The 19,890-nt window shown below is 45.1% G+C and overlaps 1 protein-coding gene across 2 annotated transcripts in view; it reads left to right on the forward strand.

Moving 5' to 3' along the window:
* The first annotated feature begins 4,199 nt into the window (after positions 1-4,199).
* Positions 4,200-19,890, forward strand: part of bcar3 (BCAR3 adaptor protein, NSP family member) — a 107,745-nt gene continuing 92,054 nt past the window's right edge. Inside the window, exon 1 of one of the 2 annotated variants that reach the window (XR_009795629.1) lies at positions 4,200-4,300. Coding sequence is in view for 1 of the 2 variants with exons in the window: in XM_061824281.1 (XP_061680265.1) it covers positions 4,262-4,300 (39 nt within the window). In the remaining variant the exon portion in view is untranslated. The remainder of the gene's footprint in view (positions 4,301-19,890) is intronic. The other variant, XM_061824281.1, reaches the window with a different exon arrangement.

Consider the following 19,890-nt stretch of genomic DNA (forward strand, 5'->3'; position numbering starts at 1 on the left):
CAATCGCTTCGCCGTCCTCAGGTACTCTAGGTTTTTGTGGTCAGTGAGGACCACAAACGGTATTTGTGAGCCCTTCAGCCAGTGCCGCCACTCCTCAATAGCCGTCTTGACCACCAGCAGTTCGCGATCCCCCATGTCGTAGTTTCTCTCTGCCGGGGTTAGCTTCCTAGACAGGAACACACACGGGTGGATCCTTCCATCTTTGGGACTCCTCTGCGACAAAATGGCTCCGATTCCCGAGTCCGACGCGTCCACCTCCACCACGAACTGGCGATCTGGATCCGGGATAATGAGGATGGGTGCAGTGGTGAAACTTGCCTTAAGTTTGTTGAAGGCCTCCTGGTAGGTACTGGACCATTCGAAAACGTTGTGCAGAGATGTGAGGGCGTGCAGAGGGGCGGCCATGGCGCTGAAGTTGCGAATGAACTTTCTGTAGAAATTTGTGAAGCCAATGAACCTCTGCACGTCCCTCCTGCTGGCGGGGGTGGGCCACCGAAGCACCGCGTCGATCTTCCCGGGATCCATCCATATCTCCCCTTCTGCCAGGATGAAGCCCAGAAAGGACACGGATGCTCGGTGGAACTCGCACTTCTCCCATTTCACGAACAGCTGGTGCTGCAAGAGACGCTGAAGTACCTCTCTGACCTGTCGAATATGGGAGGTCAGGTCTGCTGAAAAGATAAGAATGTTGTCAAGGTATACAAATACATTTTTGTTCAGGAACTCCCAAAGCACGTCATCAATAAAGTTTTGGAAGACGGCCGGGGCATTGGTCAGTCCGAAGGGCATCACAAGATACTCGTAATCCCCCGTGGGAGTGTTGAAAGCCGTCTTCCATTCGTCGCCCTCCCGGATCCGCACCAGATGATACGCGCTGCGCAAGTCCATCTTGGTGAAGATCCGGGCTCCTTAGAGGAGTTCAAATGCTGTAGCGATTAAGGGCAAGGGATACCTGTTCTTGACTGTGATGTCATTCAAGCCTCGGTAGTCGATGCAGGGTCGTAAAGTGGAATGCTTCTTCTTAACAAAAAAAAAACCCTGCACCGGTTGGTGAGGACGACGGGCAAATGAGTCCGGTTGCCAGTGACTACTCGACGTAATCCCTCATTGCCTGGTGCGCCAGTCCTGTCAAAAAGAACGGTCTCCCTCTGGGAAGTGAGGTGCCTGGGAGGAGTTCGATAGCACAGTCATAAGACAGATGCGGCGGCAGAGATTTTGCCTTGGACTCACAAAAAACCTCCTTTAAATCATGGTAGCAAGTGGGCACCGTGGCTAATTCGGAAGCGGTACTCTGTTCAGCAACTTGAATCCCTTCCTCCTCCCGAGCGGCGAGACACCCCATGCCATTATCCGACCTGTGACCCAGTCAAAGTGGGGGTTGTGTCTCTTGAGCCACGGGCTCCCCAGGATTATATCACTGCTGCTAGAGTTAAAAACGTGGAAACTAATGCACTCCGTGTGCATGTCCGGAAAGTCCATACGTAAGGTATGTGTGCGGTGTGTAACCCGGCAGAGGAACTTGCCGTTGGCGGCGTAAGCAATATGAAGACGCTGTGTGGGAAGGTCGCCGCATGCAACGCTTCGACCACACGGGGATTTATTAGGTTAGCGTCTGAACCAGAGTGAATCAACGCGGTCACTAGGCATGAGTGAGAGTCCGTTCCTATGGTGAGGTGCAAAAGCGACCACCCTGACTCAGCGACAGTATACCACACACTCACCGGCGTAGAGATCCTAAGGTCGGAGCGTTTCGGTCGGACCAGGCAGTGGGCGATTAAGTGTCCAAGACGACCACAGTAGAAACAACGCCCTTCTTGTCGCCGACGTAAACACTCCTCCGCTGAGCTGCCGAGCCCCTGACTGGTTGGCAAACTCCCATGCACCCTCGAGGATCCTGCCGAGGGTGTAGAGCTGGTCCACTGTTCCACGACCAGGACGAAAACCACATTGCTCCTCCTGAATCTAAGATTCGACTTCCTGACAGACCCTCCTCTCCAGTACCCCTGAATGGACCTTACCATGGAGGCTGAGGACTGGGAACCCCAATCATTGGAACACACCCTCCGGTCACCCTTCTGAAAAAGTAGGACCACCACCCCAGTCTGCCAATCCAGAGGCACTGCCAACTATGTCCACGCGATGTTGCAGAGGCGTGTCAAGCAGGACAGCCCAACAACATCCAGCGCCTTGAGGAACTCCGGGTGAATCTCATCCACCCCCGGGGCCCTGCTACTAAGGAGCTTTTTAACCACCTCGGTGATATCAGCCCCAGAGATAGTAAAGCCCGTCTCAGAGCACCCAGACTCAGCTTCCACGTGGGAAGGCATGTTGGTGGAATTGAGGAGTTCTTCGAAGTATTCTCCCCACTGACTCACAACATCCCGAGTTGAGGTCAGCAGCACCCCATCCCCACCATACACAGTGTTGACGGTTCACAGCTTCCCCCTCTTGAGACGCCGGACGGTGGACCAGAATTTCCTTGAAGCTGTCCAGAAGTCCTTCTCCATGGCCTCACCAAAATCCTCCCACGCCTTGGTTTTTGCCTCAGTGACCACCAAGGCTGCATTCCGCTTGGCCAGCCGGTACCTCTCAGCTGCATCGAGAGTCCCACACCTTAAAATGCCTTCTTCAACTTGACAGCATCCCTCACTTTTGGTGTCCACCAACGTGTTCGCGGGTTGCCGCCACGACAGGCACTGACCACCTTATGGCCACAGCCCCGGTCGGCCCCCTCAGGAAAAAGGCGCAGAACATCGTCCACTCAGATTAAATGTTCTCCGTCACCTCTGGGACGTGAGCAAAGTTCTTTCAGAGGTGGGAGTTGAAATTCCTTCTGACGGGAATCTGCCAGCAGTTCCCGGCAGACCCTCACAATGCGTTTGGGCCTGCCACGTCGGACCAGCGTATTCCCACACCATCAGAGCCAACCCACCACCAGGTGGTGATCATTTCACAGCCCCGCCCCTCTCTTCACCCGAGTGTCCAAGACATGCGGTCACAAGTCCCATGACACGACCACAAAGTCGATCATCGAATCGAGGGTGTCCTGGTGCCAGGTGGACACGTGAACGCCATTATGCCTGAACATTGTGTTTGTTATGGATAATCCGTGATGACCACAGAAGTTCAGTTACAAAACACCACTCAAGTTTTGATCGGGGCGGGGTGTGTTCTTCCCAATCACGCCTTTCCAGGTCTCACTGTTATTGTCCACATGGGCATTGAAGTCCCCAGCAGAATGATGGAGTTGTCAGAGGGGGCCCTCTCCAGCACTCCCTTTAAGGACTCCAAAAATGGTGGGTACTCTGAACTGCTGTTTGGTGCATAAGCACAAACAACAGTCAGGACCGGTCCCCCTACCTGCAGGCGGACGGAGGCGACCTTCTCATCTACTGGGGTAAACCCCAATGCAGAGGCCCGATCTGGGACGAAATAAGTATACACACACCTACTCGGCGTCTCTCCCCGTGGGCAACTCCATAGTGGAACAGAGTCCAACCCCTCTCAAGAGTAGTGGTACCAGAGCCCAAGCGGTGCGTAGAGGCGAGTCCAACTATATCTAGTCAGAACTTCTCGACCTCACACACCAACTCTGGCTCCTTCCCTGCCAGAGAGCTGACATTCGATGTCCCTAGAGGTAGTTTCTATAGGCGGGGATTGGATCGCCATGGTCCCTGCCTCTGGCCACCGACACCATGTATGTTATCATGTCATCAGATCATGACATCTTTTAGAGACATCTAATCGTGACTTTACTGACTTTGCTTGGGAGGGGGCAATGGGGCTCAAAAGATGTGTGCTGACTTTTTGAGGAAATTGGAAAATGTTACGAGGTGTTCAGTTTGTTATTATGTATGACCCAAATTAAGAATATTTTTTGAATAATTAATCAATTTGAATAATGGCATCGTGGCCACATTCAGCAACTGCACTGCTGGTATCACGCTCTCTCTCTCTCTCTATCTCTCTCTCTCTCTCTCTCTCTCTCTCTATCTCTCTCTCTCTCTCTATCTCTCTCTCTCTCTCCTCTCTCTCTCTCTCTCTCTCTCTCTCCTCTCTCTCTCTCTCTCTCTCTCTCTTTCTCTCTCTCTCTCTCTCTCACCCACACATTCATTCACTCCATCTTTCTGTCTGTGTTTTCATTGCTTAGCAGACAGTGAAATTGGACGATATGACAGCAAGGTGCAACTTGTGCAAACTCACTATTGAGACAAGTGTGTGCCGCAAGGGCGCTAACAGACTGTGTGCTGCACTCTGCTGCATGCACTCCCTGGATGGCTGTAGCTCTGCAATTACCAAGGTTAGTGTGATGTTTGTATATATTCACGTTTTTCTTAAATATTGTTTGTTCTTTCGAATATAATATAATATTTAATATTAATTCTTTAATGGCATTAATATTTAACTCTATACCCAAGATGCAGTTTACAATATGACTCATGGCTAATTTAAATTAATGTTAATTCTTCATCTTTTTCTTTCGGCATGTCCCATTAGTGGTCGCCTCAGTGTGTCATCTTTTTCCATCTAAGCCTATCTCGTGCATCTTCCTCTCGAAAACCCACTGTCCTAATGTCCTCCCTCACAACATCCACCAACCTTTTTTTGGTCTTCCTCTCGCTCTTTTGCATGGCAGCTCCATCCTCAGCATCCATCTACCGATATAGTCACTCTCTCACATCTGAACATGTCCAAGCCATCTAAGTCTGCTCTCTGTAACCTTGTCTCCAAAACATCCAAATTTGGCTGTCCCTCTAATGAGCTCGTTTCTAATCCAATCCAACCTGTTCACTCCAAGCAAGAACCTCAGCATCTTCATTTCTGCTACCTCGAGTTCTGCTTACTGTTGTTTCTTCAGTGCCACTGTCCCTAATCCATACATCATGGCCGGCCTCACCGCTGTTTTATAAACTTTGCCCTTCATCCTACCCTCTTCTGTCGCATAGAACACCAGACATTTTCCGCCAACTGTTCCACCCTGCTTGGAGCCGTTTCTTCACTTTTTTACCACACTCTCCATTGCTCTGTATTGTTGACCCCAAGTATTTGAAGTCATCCACCCTCGCTATCTCTTCTCCCTGGAACTTCACTCCTAATCCTCCGCTCTTCACATTCATGCACATATATTCTGTTTTACGTCGGCTAATCTTCAATCCTCTCCTTTCCAGTGCGTACCTCCATCTTTTTAATTGTTTCTCCGCCTGCTCCCTGCTTTCACTGCAGATCACAATATCACCCGCGAACGTCATAGTCCAAGGGGATTCCAGTGTAGCCTCATCTGTCAGTCTATCCATTACTACCGCAAACGGGAAGAGGCTCAGCGCAGATCCCTGATGCAGTTCCACTTCTACCTTAAATTCTTCTGTCACACCAACAGCACACCTCACCGGTGTTCTGCTGTCCTATCGCTATCCTTAATCACCTTTACATGCTGCACATCCTTCCCATCTTTATCCCTATGTCTGGCCAACCTGGAGAGATCCTTTTCTCCCTCTTTCATGTCCAACCTGTTGTACATGTCGTCATATGGCTCTTGTTTAGCCTTCGCCTATATTTTGTGTAGACGATGTAACCTGAAGGAGGCTAATGATTGCCAGGTTGAGGTGGGAGAGAGTGTAGCTCGAAAGTATAGGATGGTAGTGTGTAGTATGACTCTGGTAGCGGGTAGGAAAATTAAGAAGACAAAGGTAGAGCAGAGAATCAGGTGGTGGAAGCTGAGGAAGGAAGAATGTCATTTGGCCTTTCGGAAAGAGGTGAGACAGCTGGACATGAAGAGGTCCCAGAGGAGGACTCGGGGTGCCTTCTGGTTGGAAAGGGGAGGAGACTTAGTGGTGGAACCCCAAAACAGGAAGTCATCCATGGGTTAACAATACAGAGCAATGGTGAGTGTGGTAAGGAAGTGAAGAAACGGGTTCAAGCGGGATGGAACAGTTGGCGGAAGGTGTCTGGTGTTCTACAGTGAAGAAAGTTAGTATTTGAACACCCTGCTGTACTGCAAGTTCTCCCACTTAGAAATCATGGAGGGGGTCTGAAATTTTCATCGTAGGTGCATGTCCACTGCGAGAGAGATAATCTAAAAAGAAATTCCAGAAATCACTATGTATGATATTTTTATGATTTATTTGTGTGATACAGCTGCAAATAAGTATTTGAACACCTGAGAAAACCAATGTTAATATTTGGTACAATAGCCTTTGTTTGCAATTACAGAGGTCAAATGTTTCCTGTAGTTGTTCACCAGGTTTGCACACACTGCAGGAGGGATTTTGGCCCACTCCTCCAGACAGATCTTCAGATCAGACAGGTTTCTGGGCTGTCGCTGAGAAACACAGAGTTTCAGCTCCCTCCAAAGATTTTCTATTGGGTTTAGGTCTGGAGACCGGTGAGGCCACACCAGGACCTTGATATGGTTCTTACAGAGCCAATTCTTGGTTTTCCTGGCTGTGTGCTTTGGGTCATTGTCTTATTGAAAGACCCAGCCACAACCCATGTTCAATGCTCTGTCTGAGGGAAAGAGGTTGTTCCCCAAAATCTCACAATACATGGCTGCGGTCATCCTCTCCTTAATACAGTGTAGTTGTCCTGTCTGATGTGGAGAAAAACACCACCAAAGCATGATGCTACCCCCCACATGCTTCACAGTAGGGAGGGTGTTCTTGGGATGGAAGTCATCATTCGTGTTCCTCCAAACACGGTTAGTGGAATTATAACCAAAAAGTTAAATTTTGGTTTCATCTGACCACAATATTTTCTCCCATGGCTCATCTGTATCATCCAAATGGTCATTGGCAAACATAAGACGGGTCTTGACAAGTGCTGGTTTAAGCAGGGGAACTTTCCGTGCCATGCATGATTTGTTTATACTATATACTATATATACTAAATACTAACTTGGTAGTATACTTACTTCATCCAAGTAATGTCACAACTTCATTTCAAATTTAGAAGGGACTTGACTTGCTTAATTTTTGTTGCTTTTTAACTTTGTTTTAGCTGTATTTATGACATGCACGTATGTGCCGTACTTCCACCTCTGCCAAAAACTATGATCCGCAAAGACTTTGCCATTTCAAACTTTTACATTGCTGTACCCTCCCACATAAATTGCTTAGCATGAATAATGTGTATATGCACACAATTCTTCAACTTTATTACAGTATGAGAAGTTTAAAATTGAGTTATGGTCAAGATGATGATGATCATAAATTAATTAATTGCTTCTTTGAAGAAGATCAGCAGGGTTTTATACATCTCCATGGTAGTGGCATTTGAGAAATTGATGGACAGCTTATGTCCGTAAGTGCTCCCTTGCATCCCATAAAGGCGCAGTTTATTCCATCTTTGAAAATATATAGGAGGTTACGTTCAGCCAGAATATCCAAACATTCTTCTAGTGCTACATTACTTTGCCAGTAGTCTGAGAAGGAGCACAGCGTTTGTGCATTATTTTTGGGTGTTTAAGAATACAACATGTATAAAAACATACATACTATTGTCCTTTACACTGTTGTCAGGCTCACCAATCAGACATTCATTAAACAGAACAAAAAAGGAAGCAAAGACACCAGTTCAAGTCTCGTGAGGAGAGAGGAGAGGAACTGTCTTGTACAATTCACCACTGCACTCTCTGATTATCCTCTCCTCGGCACCTCTATTTATTTAGTTTTAAGACGTCCCTTATTTACATGGATGTTACAAAAAGGAGACGACAAGCAAAACAGTTTGAAACAAGGTGTACATGTTTGTTCATGTGTGTGTGCATGTGTGGAAGATTGCTGAATACATGTGTGGTCATCATTTCTTCAACAGGCAGCAGTTCTAACAGTTCTGATGATTAGATGTTTTTGTTCTTGCTATCTCCCGCAAGGAGGCTGCAACGTTATCTAGAGCAGAGCAAAGCATTTCTTTATTGGAAGCAGATGTATGATAATTATGATCACAATTATTCCTACATTTCTCCACTGTTTATGCTCCATTTGCTACCACATTTTCTAGAGCAGAGCAAAGCATTCTTCATTGCAAGCAGAGCAAAGCATTCTTCATTGCAGGCAGAGCAGTAACTGAATTGGAGCAGAGCAAAGCATTTCTTCATTGCAGTCAGAAGCAGTTACTTAATACTATTTACAATTATTTCTACATTATCCTCCTGTTTATCCTACATTTGATCAAATCCTTAAATCATCTAATAGATCACCCTTTTGGCTTACACTGGGAGGAAAATATAGCACTAATTACTTGTAATCTTCTGGATCACAGAACAGGTCTGGAAGATAAGTCATAACGTCATCAAAAATATCACTGTCATTACTCTGTTGTGCCAATAGTGGATATATTCCTGCCAATTTTGAATTTGTTGGGGCAATAGCAATGGTTATAAGTTGGTTAAGTGATGCCTTTATGCAGGGAATACAACAACATCCACACAATGGATGAGATTGGATGAGACGCAAGAATAGGTGCAAACAGCTATAGAAACTAGGATGAATAGACAAATGGCAGTAATGAAGTTATTAAAGCACAGTAACTTGTTACTTTTTCTTTTCTGATGGTGTAGTGCGGGGATGTCAAACTCATTTCTCTTGCGGGCCACGTTGTCGTTCGGGTTTCCCTCAGAGGGACATTTCGAGTGAAGGCAGCGAGGGATCGATTCCCGCTCAGTGATGATGTCGACATCTGCACTGCGACTGGCTGGCGACCAGTTTGGGGTGTAGTCTGCCGCTCCCCGAAGTTAGCTGGGATTGGCTCCAGCTCTCTCTCCGAATAAATGCAGAAGGGTTGCGTCAGGAAAGGTATCCGCCGTAAAAAAAAAATCAAAAAGACAGTTACTGCCGCACCACCATGACAGTGGCACAAAAATGGCTTCACACATCAATGCTGATAAAATTCCCAATTTGTTTCTAGTCCTATCAAATTGATGCATGTGAAATTTCCTAGTGACATGCCATTAGAAAACAATGTTTTTTTTTGTTTTTCAAAAGAACTTAATGGATACACAGAATCCCCCAACATTTTTTTTTTTTTTTTGCATTCGTTATCAATTAATAGCATTGGTATTATCTCTGGATCTGTGCAGACAACACAATCTTTTGGACATGTTTTTTGTATGTAGTTATCCAATTTGTTTTGTTTTTATTTTTTTATTTTATTTTTTGGGGTGGGACCTTGAGTGGTTCCCACAGGTACCACTCGACCAGAAAAATTAAAATAACGGGTAGCGTTTTCATCCAACACCCAACAGCAAAATGTAACTGTTTAGTCACCATTATGACAGCAGTCTCACTCCCATGTGTAACCGGACTACAGCAACCTTGGCAGTGGGAATGAGAACAGCGATCTTACAAGTGGCCAATAAAAACAAATTAGTTTTGTTTGTGTTAACAATGGTTTCAAAAGGAATACTTTCCTACAATCAACAAATGAACTCAAGTACCCCTTTTTGCAATTTTTTAAGATGTTTGGGGTTGTTAATAACTCCTGAAAGGGACCCACTTGTGTGTGTTTTTTTTTTTTGTTTTTTTTTTGTATGTGTGATTGTGAGTGCGGCTGTTTGTCTCCATGTGACCTGCAATTGGCTGGCAACCAGGTTAGGGTGGACCTTGCCTCCTGCCCGTTGACAGCTGGGATAGGCCCCAACCCTCCCCGGGACCCTTGTGAGGATAAGCGGCTAAGAAAATGGATGGAGCGATGAATGGATGTGTATCTTGAGGAAACTGACCACGTTTTGGATGGACATTCCCTTGTGGATTATGTCGCACACAGATCAAACAAGCCCTACAAAAAACGTTTTTTGCATACAAGTTAAATCCATGGATCATGTAACCCCTTTGTACCAGGGCTACCGTTCCCCCTGTTGAGACCTGAGACTTCCCATGGCTCAAGATTGCCGCCCACTTAAAAAATGTTTTTGGTAGAATTTTTTTTGTATCTGTGCTGACATAATTCCCATTTTGTAATGTAGTACCTCATTTTTTCCACATTTTTAGTTCTGCTGGTAAGCTTTGTTGTTGCATTTTGTTTAACACATCATCTCAAAGTATGTCTTCATTGGTTACATGGTCAGCTAGTCCCATAAAGGTTTTGGCTGCTGCTTCTTTTGCTCTTTTATCTGTAAATCCATTTCCTAATGATACTTTGTCTGTATTGGATGCAAGTGCTGCACATTTACATATGGCTATTTCCTTTGGAAATTGAACTGCTATGAGCAAATTTTGTAGTAGTTCTGCATGTGTCACTGTGTTCCCTGTAGTTGTCGCTATTCCTCTATTTTTCCAGTATTGTCTGTGTAGATTGTGATACCACCGTGAAGACAGCAGCATCTGGTCTCAGATTGTTTAAGACTGTCCAATAAGATATTGTCAGTTCAGTCGTCCCAATCCAAATTTGGTTCTTTTTCTGTCCAATCAGGAACATTTCGTACTACCAAAACAAATTGTCCCAAACTCTCCCACTCCTGTTGTAATGACGTGTGTGGTGGTGTCCATTCCTTGTGTAGTGCATTTAGTTTGTCAGTCAGTCTTGTTCCTGCCACCACGACTGATATACCATCTGAGTACAGATAATCATGATTTTGTCTGGTGTGGGCTGTTATAAGTTTATCTTATACTACATTGTCACATGCAATGAGTCACTTCCTACGTCATTTTGTGATTGTTCAATCAGTTTTGAGCTGTTTGCGGCAAGAAATCTTCTGTTCTTGTGGGAGGTTTGTTTGGAATATGTAAGGTGTAATAATAGAGCGCTGGATTCTCATTTTGTAAGATATTTAACTGTCCTCCCAGTAATTCCTTTTTTTCTTTTTACTTCTATTTCTCATGTCAGAGAGGGAATTAAGCGCAGTCCTTGTTTCAGCAAGCCATCTCTTCCCAACAAACGTATGGGACAAATTAAAAAGTTGCATTTTGGGAGCATGAGTTGTGACATTTTTGATGGGGAGATGGCTGCTCTCTTCCTCATCTGCGGCCACAATTATTAAATGTTTCGCATAAAGCTCCATAAATTTCTCCCTTCTCTGTCAGAAAGGTGTCAATTTTCTTTTTCTTATTTTGTAGCACTCTTTCTGCGTCTAGTGCTTGGTTAACGTATTGTTACAGGCTGCCAGTCGGTTTGTCAACCCAATGTTTTTCAATCCATTGTTTTATAGGATTATTTGAATTCACATGAAGAGCATTTTTTAGTTGACCTTGATACACACTCTCTGAAGTGTGATCTTCAGGAATGTCACTGTTTGCTTTAAAACATGCAGTCGTTCCAATTCTATATTCTTCAAATGGTTCGTTGTTGTTTTATTTTGCTCTTCCAATGGCAGAAAAAATTGCTTTTTTGCTTTTTTTTTTTAATCTAGCAGAAGTGCGCGATATTAACCCTTGAACTCCCAGCTGCTGTGAGAAAGTACTTTGCTGTCATCCAAATTTGTTGTACTTCCACACCATTTAAGTGGTAAGATTTTCTCAAGTCTTCCGTTCCCTGGACGAATTATGTTACATCAACTTTATGAGATGTGATACCTTTAATGGCCGTTTTCGCATCATCTTGAGTCCAGCTTTTTTTTGTTGTTGTTGTTATTTTATGTGTGTGTGTTTGTTTCTCTTATTTTATCCTGTGCTTAACTATATATATTTTATGTGTGTATGTTGAGCTGGCCAGCAAAGTCATATTGTGTTATCCACAAATGTATGTTTTATTTTTGTAGGACATTTGCTTTCTACAAACTTCTAGTCCTTACACATCATTATTATTTTTTTTTTCAGATGTTGTGTTGCAACTATTTTTCTATTTATCAACTATTTTGCTATTTGTTTTTCCCCTGTTGGAGTCAGTGGTTCACCTAGGGTAACTATACTGACTTCCCCCTGAACAGGGTGACAATTACGTTCTGTTTGAGGTAATTCTCAAGCTTCTACCACAAGTGGCGGAGAATTCTTACCTCAGCATCCTCAAACAGTTGTCACTCAATTTCCTGTTCAAATGAGGTAGCGAACTTCCACTCACACTTTTACACATACACACGTTTCACGGAGCTCACGTATAGGACACACCTTGCCCTTTTCTCAGTTTTATAGACTAATTCGTTCACTCGATAGTGATAGTGATAGTTTGCTTCTGCCGCAGTCACCCAGACGCGCATTCACTCATTACTCATGAGTGTGGGAGTTTCCTACTCACCAGAGATGTCTTCACTTCCTTCGGCTTCTCGTCAACCCTCAGCCTCCGGGCGCAAAGTCGAGGCCCAGTCCCGGAAAGGGTCTCAAGTGCCATGGCCACGGTCTTTGCCTGGACGTCGACTGGCCCCTGGAAACCTCAGGTATCTTGAGATCCGGCTCGAAGGACCAAGTAAATGCCAGGTTCACCAATCAGACATTCATTTAACGGGACAAAAAAGAAAGCAAAGACACCAGTTCAAGTCTCGCGAGGAGAGAGGAGAGGAACTGTCTCATACAATTCACCACTGGACTCTGATTATCCTCTCCTCAGTACCTCTATTTATTTAGTTTTAAGACGCCCCTTATTTACATGGATGTTACAAAAAGGAGACGACAAGAAAAACAGTTTGAAACAAGGTGTACATGTTTGTTCATGTGCGTGTGCATGTGTGGAAGATTGCTGAATACATGTGTGGTCATAATTTCTTTAACAGGCAGCAGTTGTAACAGTTCTGATGATTAGATGTTTTTGTTCTTGCTATCTCCTGCTAGGAGGCTGACACGTTATCTAGAGCAGAGCAAAGCAGATAGCAAAGGGATACCCAGACTTCCTTTTCCCCAGCCACTTCTTCCAGCTCTTCTGGAGGGATCCCAAGGCGTTCCCAAGCCAGCTGAGAGACATAGTCTTTCCAGCGTGTCCTGGATCGTCCTTGGGGTCTCTTTCCGGTGGGACATGCCCAGAACACCTCACCAGGGAGGCGTCCAAGAGGCATCCGAATCAGATGCCCCAGCCACCTCATCTTGCTCCTCTCAATGCGGAGGAGTAGTGGCTCGACACTGAGCCCCTCCCGGAGGACCGAGCTTTTCACCCTATCTCGAAGGGAGAGCCCGCACACCCTGCGGAGGAAACTCATTTCGGCCGCTTGTATCCGGGATCTTGTTCTTTCGGTCACGACCCCCAGCTCATGCCCATAGGTGAGGGCAGGAGCGTAAATCGTCTGGTAAATTGAGAGCTTCGCCTTTCAACTTAGCTCCCTCTTTACCACAACAGACCAATACAAAGTCCGCATCACTGCAGACACTGCACCGATCCGTCTGTTGATCTCCCGCTCCATTCTTCCCTCACTCGTGAACAAGACCCCAAGATAGTTGAACTCCACTTGAGAAAGGATCTCATCCCTGACCTGGAGAGGGCACACCATCCTTTTCTGACTGAGGACCATAGTCTCGGATTTGGAGGTGCTGATTCTCATCTCAGCTGCTTCACACTCGGCTGCGAATTGCTCCAGTGAGAGCTGGGGATCACGGCTTGATGAACCCAACAGAATCACATCATCTAAAAAGAGCAGAGATGCAATGCTGAGGCCACTAAACCGGACATCCTCTATGACTCGGCTGCACCCAGAAATTCTGTCCAGGGTTAGTTCTGAACCAAATTGGTGACAAAGGGCAGCCTTGGCAGAGTTCCACTCTCAACAGAAACGAGTCCCACTTATTGCCGGCAATGCGGACCAAGCTCTGACAGCGGTCGTACAGGGACCGACCAGCTCGTATCAGGGGGTTCAGTACTCCATTCTCCCAAAGAATCCCCACAGGACTCCCCAAGGGACACGGTCGAATGCCCTCTCGGAGTCCACAAAACACATGTAGACAGGTTGGGCGAACTCCCATGCTCCCTTGTGGATCCTTTCAAGGGTGTAGAGCTGGCCTACTGTTGCACGGCCAGGACGAAAACCACATTGCTCCTCTTGAATCCGAGACTCTACTTCCAGATGGACCCTCCTCTCCAGTACCCCTGAGTAGACCTTACCAGGGAGGCTGAGGAGTGTGAACCCTGTATAGTTGGAACACAACCTCCATTCACCCTTCTTAAAAAGGGAGACCACAACCCCAGTCTGCCAATCCAGAGGCACTGTCCCCGATGTCCACGCGATGTTGCAGAGGCATGTCAACACAGCCCTACAACATCCAGAGCCTTTAGAAATTCCGGGCGAATCTCATCCACCCCTGGGGCCCTGCCACCAAGGAGATTTTTAAACACCTCAGTGACCTCAACTGCAGAGATAGAAGAGCCCACCTACGAACACCCAGACTCAGCTTCCACGTGGGAAGGCGTGTTGGTGGAATTGAGGAGGTCTTTGAAGTATTCTCCCCACCGACTCACAAATCCCGAGTTGAGGTCAGCACCACCTCATGCCCACGATAAATAGTGTTGACAGTGCACTGTTTCCCCCTCCTGAGATGCCGGACAGTGGACCAGAATTTCCTCAAAGCTGTCCTGAAGTCCTTCTCCATGGCCTCACCTAACTCCTCCCACGCCTGGGTTTTTGCCTGCTCGACCCCCGAAGCTGAATTCCGCTTGGCCAGCCAGTACCTCTCAGCTGTATTGGGAGTCTCACAGGGCAGAAATGCCCGATAGGACTCCTTCTTCAGCTTGAAAGCATCCCTCACTGTTGGTGTCCACCAACGTGTTCGTGGCTTGCCGCCATTACAGGCACCGACTACCTTTTGGCCACAGCTCCAGTCGGCCACCTCATCATTGGAGGCCCGGAACATCGTCCACTCGGACTCAATGTCCCCCACCTCCTCTGGGACGTGAGCAAAGTTCTTTCAGAGGTGGGAGTTGAAATTCCTTCTGACGGGGGAATCTGCCAGCCGTTCCCAGCAGACCCTCACAATACTTTTGTGCCTGCCACGTCGGACTGGCATCGTCCCCCACTATCGGAACAAACTCACCACCAGTCACCATCAGTTGACAGCTCTGCCCCTCTCTTCACCCGACTGTCCAAGACATGCGGTCACAAGTGCCATGACACGACCACAAAGTCGATCATCGAATCTAGGGTGTCCTGGTGCCAGGTGGACATATGAACACCATTATGCCTGAACATTGTGTTTGTGATGGACAATCCGTGATGAGCACAGAAGTCCAGTAACAAAACACCACTCAAGTTCTGATCGGGGGCGGGGTGTGTTCTTCCCAATCACGCCTTTCCAGGTCTCACTGTTATTGTCCACATGGGCATTGAAGTCCCCAGCAGAATGATGGAGTTGTCAGAGGGGGCGCTCTCCAGCATGCCCTCTCAGGACTCCAAAAAGGCTGGGTACTCTGCACTGATGTTTGGTGCATATGCACAAACAACAGTCAGGACCCGTCCCCTATCTGCAGGCGGAGGGAGGCTACCCTCTCATCCACCGGGGTAAACCCCAACGTACAGGCCCCGAGCCGGGAGGCAATAAGTCTACCCACTCCTGCTATATATATATCTATAAATACATTAAAATAAAATTAAAATGTTTCACCTTGCTCTTCATGTTTTCTTGAAAGGATTGTACCCATTTTCTTTTTGCCTGAGAAAGTATTACGTAAGAATACTGATATAGATAATATTGCATGTTTTGATAATTAGTGTTGAAGAAAAATCCGAGATTGTAAAAATGCTTCCTACGTAGAAGGGTTTTCAAGAACTTTGTCTCCTGACAGTATTACACTACTGTACTGCATTTTATACTGCTATATAACTGTATTTATGCTGATACTATTATCAAACATAGTTTTTCATACATAGTTTTTTATTCATAGTATTTTCTGAAGAAAAATGTGACTTGGTTGAAAGCTCCAAGTAGGTAAAGTTGAAGGTGAAGTTTGTTTGTTTGTATATTTATCTATGTATTTTTAATAGCTGGGGAAAAGTTCCACAGGAAAAGTTCAATCATTTATCAGCGAGTAATGAAGGATAAATACACCCTCCCTTGCCCCCCCCAAAAAAAACAAAAAAAAAAAACAAAAAAGCTAATTACATCTTAATACATGCAGACCGTCTCAGAGCCCCCAGGGAGAATGTTATATTCCAACTTCTTACTCTAAATGGTTCATGGTCAAACACTGTAGTTCGGGGCTTTCATGAGCTTTGTGTGTGTGAATGTATGTGTGAATGCGTGTACGTGTGCGCCCGCATGTGCGTGTGTGTGTGTCATGAACCCTAGAAAAAGTGTCTTTCAAATATTTGCTGGCAGTGCCTTGTTGCTGATGTTATTTTGCATTTTATTGATTAGATTGTGTCTGTCTAATGTGATTGGTAAAACTGATGCCCTTAGTTTACAAAGGCAGCCAATCAAGGCATTAAAGTGGGTGAGGGAAGGGGAGATGGTCCACTCATGCAGTCTTGGAGTTTTTTTTTCTCTCAAAATCCATCCATTATTTGCTTTATTATATACGGTATTGTTAAATTGGCAAGTTTGCTTGGCTCACTCAGTAGGCGGGATCCAGATTAGTCTATTTATAGTATTCAATGTGAAATTGGATGCTGTGACAGCACTCTGGAGAGATGTGGTCATGGGAAACAGCAAAGGTCAGACCGACAGAGAAAAGTTAGTGGGCTCAATAGAAAGAAGAAGAACTCTCTTGGGAGACAGCATCGGTTCACTATTTTTCTTGGCAAAATTAACTGCATCTTCAAGGAGTACATTCCCTTATTGTTCCCTTGTTGTAATTCATGCTCTCAGTTCCTGCACTTTTGAAAATGTGTTCAAGTCCGAGCCCATTGCATGAAGTAACATAATACTGACCAGTTGGCAGTTTCCCTCACTCTTTTTTTTCACCTACACACGTTAGTTGAAAAGGTCACTGATGGTGTAGTGATATACTTGGCTGACTTTGGTGCAGGCTGCATGGGTTCAGTTCCCACTCAGTGATGGCGTCTTGATGTGCCCTGCGACTGACTGCCGACCAGTTTCGGGTGTAGTCTGCCTTTCATCTGATGTATGCTGGGGGAGGCTTCAGACCTCCACATTCAAACCCAAGTAAAGCAGTGTTGAAAATGGACATCTGGACATTGGTTGAAATCTAACCTGAAAAAAAGTCATTGTCAGCTTTCAAGTGCCCAGTCGTGGGATCGTTGAGTGCATCATGAATATAGCATCCCTTTATTGGGTAGGGGAACCAAACTTGGCTAGCACGCAGTAGAACTTGCTGCAACTTTGCCACTTGAACACAGATTCTTCCTTTGTGTTTCCCTGATTCATTTCCATTATCTTTTAGGAACAGTACCCCATTCATATACATTTATATTGTATTCCCTTTGAAACTGTAACCAGCTAAACTGCTCACAGTACCAGGGAAAAACCTCAACACAATAAAATAAAATAAAATACATCTGTGTAGCAGACAGTCCTGGCAGCTCAGATGTTATAAGTATCATCTGTCTTAAAGATAGCAATAGTATCATCTCTCTAAAAGATGACAATAAAGCCTTTCATATGTAATTCCTGTAGACTGCAGTAGACAGTTCTACTGTGTAGTGTCGTCTACTTTACAATACACACTGTCCACAGGTAAACTTCGACATTTTTCAAAAGCACAATTTCTCACCGTCACCTCCTGAGGAACAAAGACAAGACTGACAAGCACTACCTTGTTCATGCACTTATAAATGATCTCTTATCTTACTGCCCACGATGCTCCGAGTGGGTTTCTGAAGATGGAACGTGATGAAGGCAATAGGCTTTTAGGCAAAGGCTCGAGCACAGTATTCATGCAGATCAGGGGGAACCAATGCTTCGATCACGATCGACCAGTCGATTGCTGAGGCAGTTTTGGTCAGTCGCGTGACCACGTGCCCCCCCAACAACAACAAAAAAAGCCATCAGCCTATCATTAATCTCGTCACTTGATTCGAGTTTGGCCAATAAATCGATCCTGCGTGTCGATTGACTGACAGTCGGTTTGACCAATCCGAGCCTCTTCTGGGCCACTTTTGTCTTGTGTAACTGCGCACGTGCACATAAAAGTGTGTTATAGCAAGCACAGCATTCATCCAAGATGACACACTGTGGCGACCCCTAACGGGACAAGCCGAAAGGAAAAGAAGAAGAAGTAGCAAGCTGGCCTCCTATTTTACCATGTATCTCTTACTTTTTCTTTGGCAGTTGTGCAACCCACCCACCGCTGGTATGACTAAGTTAGGATTCTCCATCATAGGTTATTGTAAGCCTTTTGCTATAATAACATAAAGTCCTCCTTCAGACCTAACACATAATGTGTGCGCCGGTGTTTATGTATGTTTGGTAAGTTTTTTCCAAGTAGAAGGAAATAGGTCACTTATTCTCCTGGATAAACTCCAGCCCTCCATTAGGTTCAACTGGAAACGGGTTTGGACACTGACAAGAGTCTTTAAAGTGCAAATAAGACTCATTTTCTCTAATCTACAGAACAACCCTCATAGATTGGCTTGATGTGATTGAGCGAGGAGTGCAGGAGTCTGCTTGGCTTCCAGTATAACACCCTTTGGAAACAGTCAATGACATCCCTATATGTCCTTGTAATATCACTTAATGTAATTGTTTGGGGATTGGGTCACTGCACATGCTCAGTCTTTGTCTTTCCTCCAGATGTCTTTGTGCCCTATCCTTAGCAATGATTAGTCACCACAAATAGTCTTTCAAACATGCAACATAAAAGACACTACTTGAAAGCATTCATTAGCGCTCTTTGTTTCTGGTGACACACGCAAAACATTATTGCATTACCCTGGAAATCTTCGGTCTTTTACAATTCAAAAATATTTTTCTCAAAGGAAGTAATGGGATTTGATCAATCCATTACAGGTTCACACTTGCACTATGATTAAGTTTACAAGCATTAACAGAACTCGTAGGTCATTGGGATTCTCAGTAATGCCATAAGTAATTCCCCCTGGTCCACATTCATCTCACTCTAAGTCCCCACCTGCACCCACCACCTACCCCCTATATACGATTATATATTTCCTTCCTTCCGTCTCATGGTTGGTTTTTAAACAATGATGGTTTGGGTAATCCTCTGTTCCTTCAGGTTACATCTGAAGAACTTCAGTGTGTGTGCATGTTTACACAAGCCTGTGGTTTTGGACCATGAAGCACCAGTCTATCTCCAGATGGCTGAGTCAGCTGGGATTGCAACAATACTGCACTGCACTGGAGCAAGAATATGATGGTGTTGAGGTACTACAACCTAAAGGCGGGTACACCGATAACAATCACCTGGCCAAATTCAAGCCCAAACAAAATCGTCAAAAGCCTGTATTCGTCTAAAAATGATCCTGACATATGTTCTTTTACTGTGAAATTGGTTACCAATAAAAATCTTACCTATTTGCTTGGAAAAACAACAGTGCGGTTAACATAAAACTAAAATTCATTCTTTGTCATAAAAATCAGATTGTCTGAAGTCAACACCGTGGAAGTTCCACCCACAGACTCTGCAATTGAACTTTAAACCAAAAGTTAGCCAGTCAGGTAGGAAATGGACCGAAGACAACAAACAAACATGCAAAACAATCAATTAATAGCAAGAAATGTCAGTAATAGAGGACATACTTGAGTTGTGGCAGGTTTGCTTGTATTTTGTGTCACCAAAGTCTTACCTCAATAGAAAAGAACAGTTGACTAGAAATTTCCAATGCAGCGGAGTTACCATATCGGTGAACAGCTTGGCTAGCTTTCTCTTCTTTTAATTGACTGGTAGTCTGGATGCCCTGCTGCATACAGTATTGCTGCCTCTCACACGTCAGTTTAAGTGTTATGTAAAGTCATGCTATATCCTGGAAGCTATCGTTCGCTAAATGATAGACTGATTTTTGGTGAACAAAGGTGAACATTATAGGAGTGGTTTGTTGTGTTGGTCATCTCAGTGCAACACACAAAAATACTACTACTAATAATAATAATAATACTGCCTGGATTGTCACACTTCTGATGCATTCCCATATAC

Source organism: Syngnathoides biaculeatus, chromosome 7, assembly GCF_019802595.1.
Source record: "Syngnathoides biaculeatus isolate LvHL_M chromosome 7, ASM1980259v1, whole genome shotgun sequence".
Taxonomy (NCBI): Eukaryota; Metazoa; Chordata; class Actinopteri; order Syngnathiformes; family Syngnathidae; genus Syngnathoides; species Syngnathoides biaculeatus.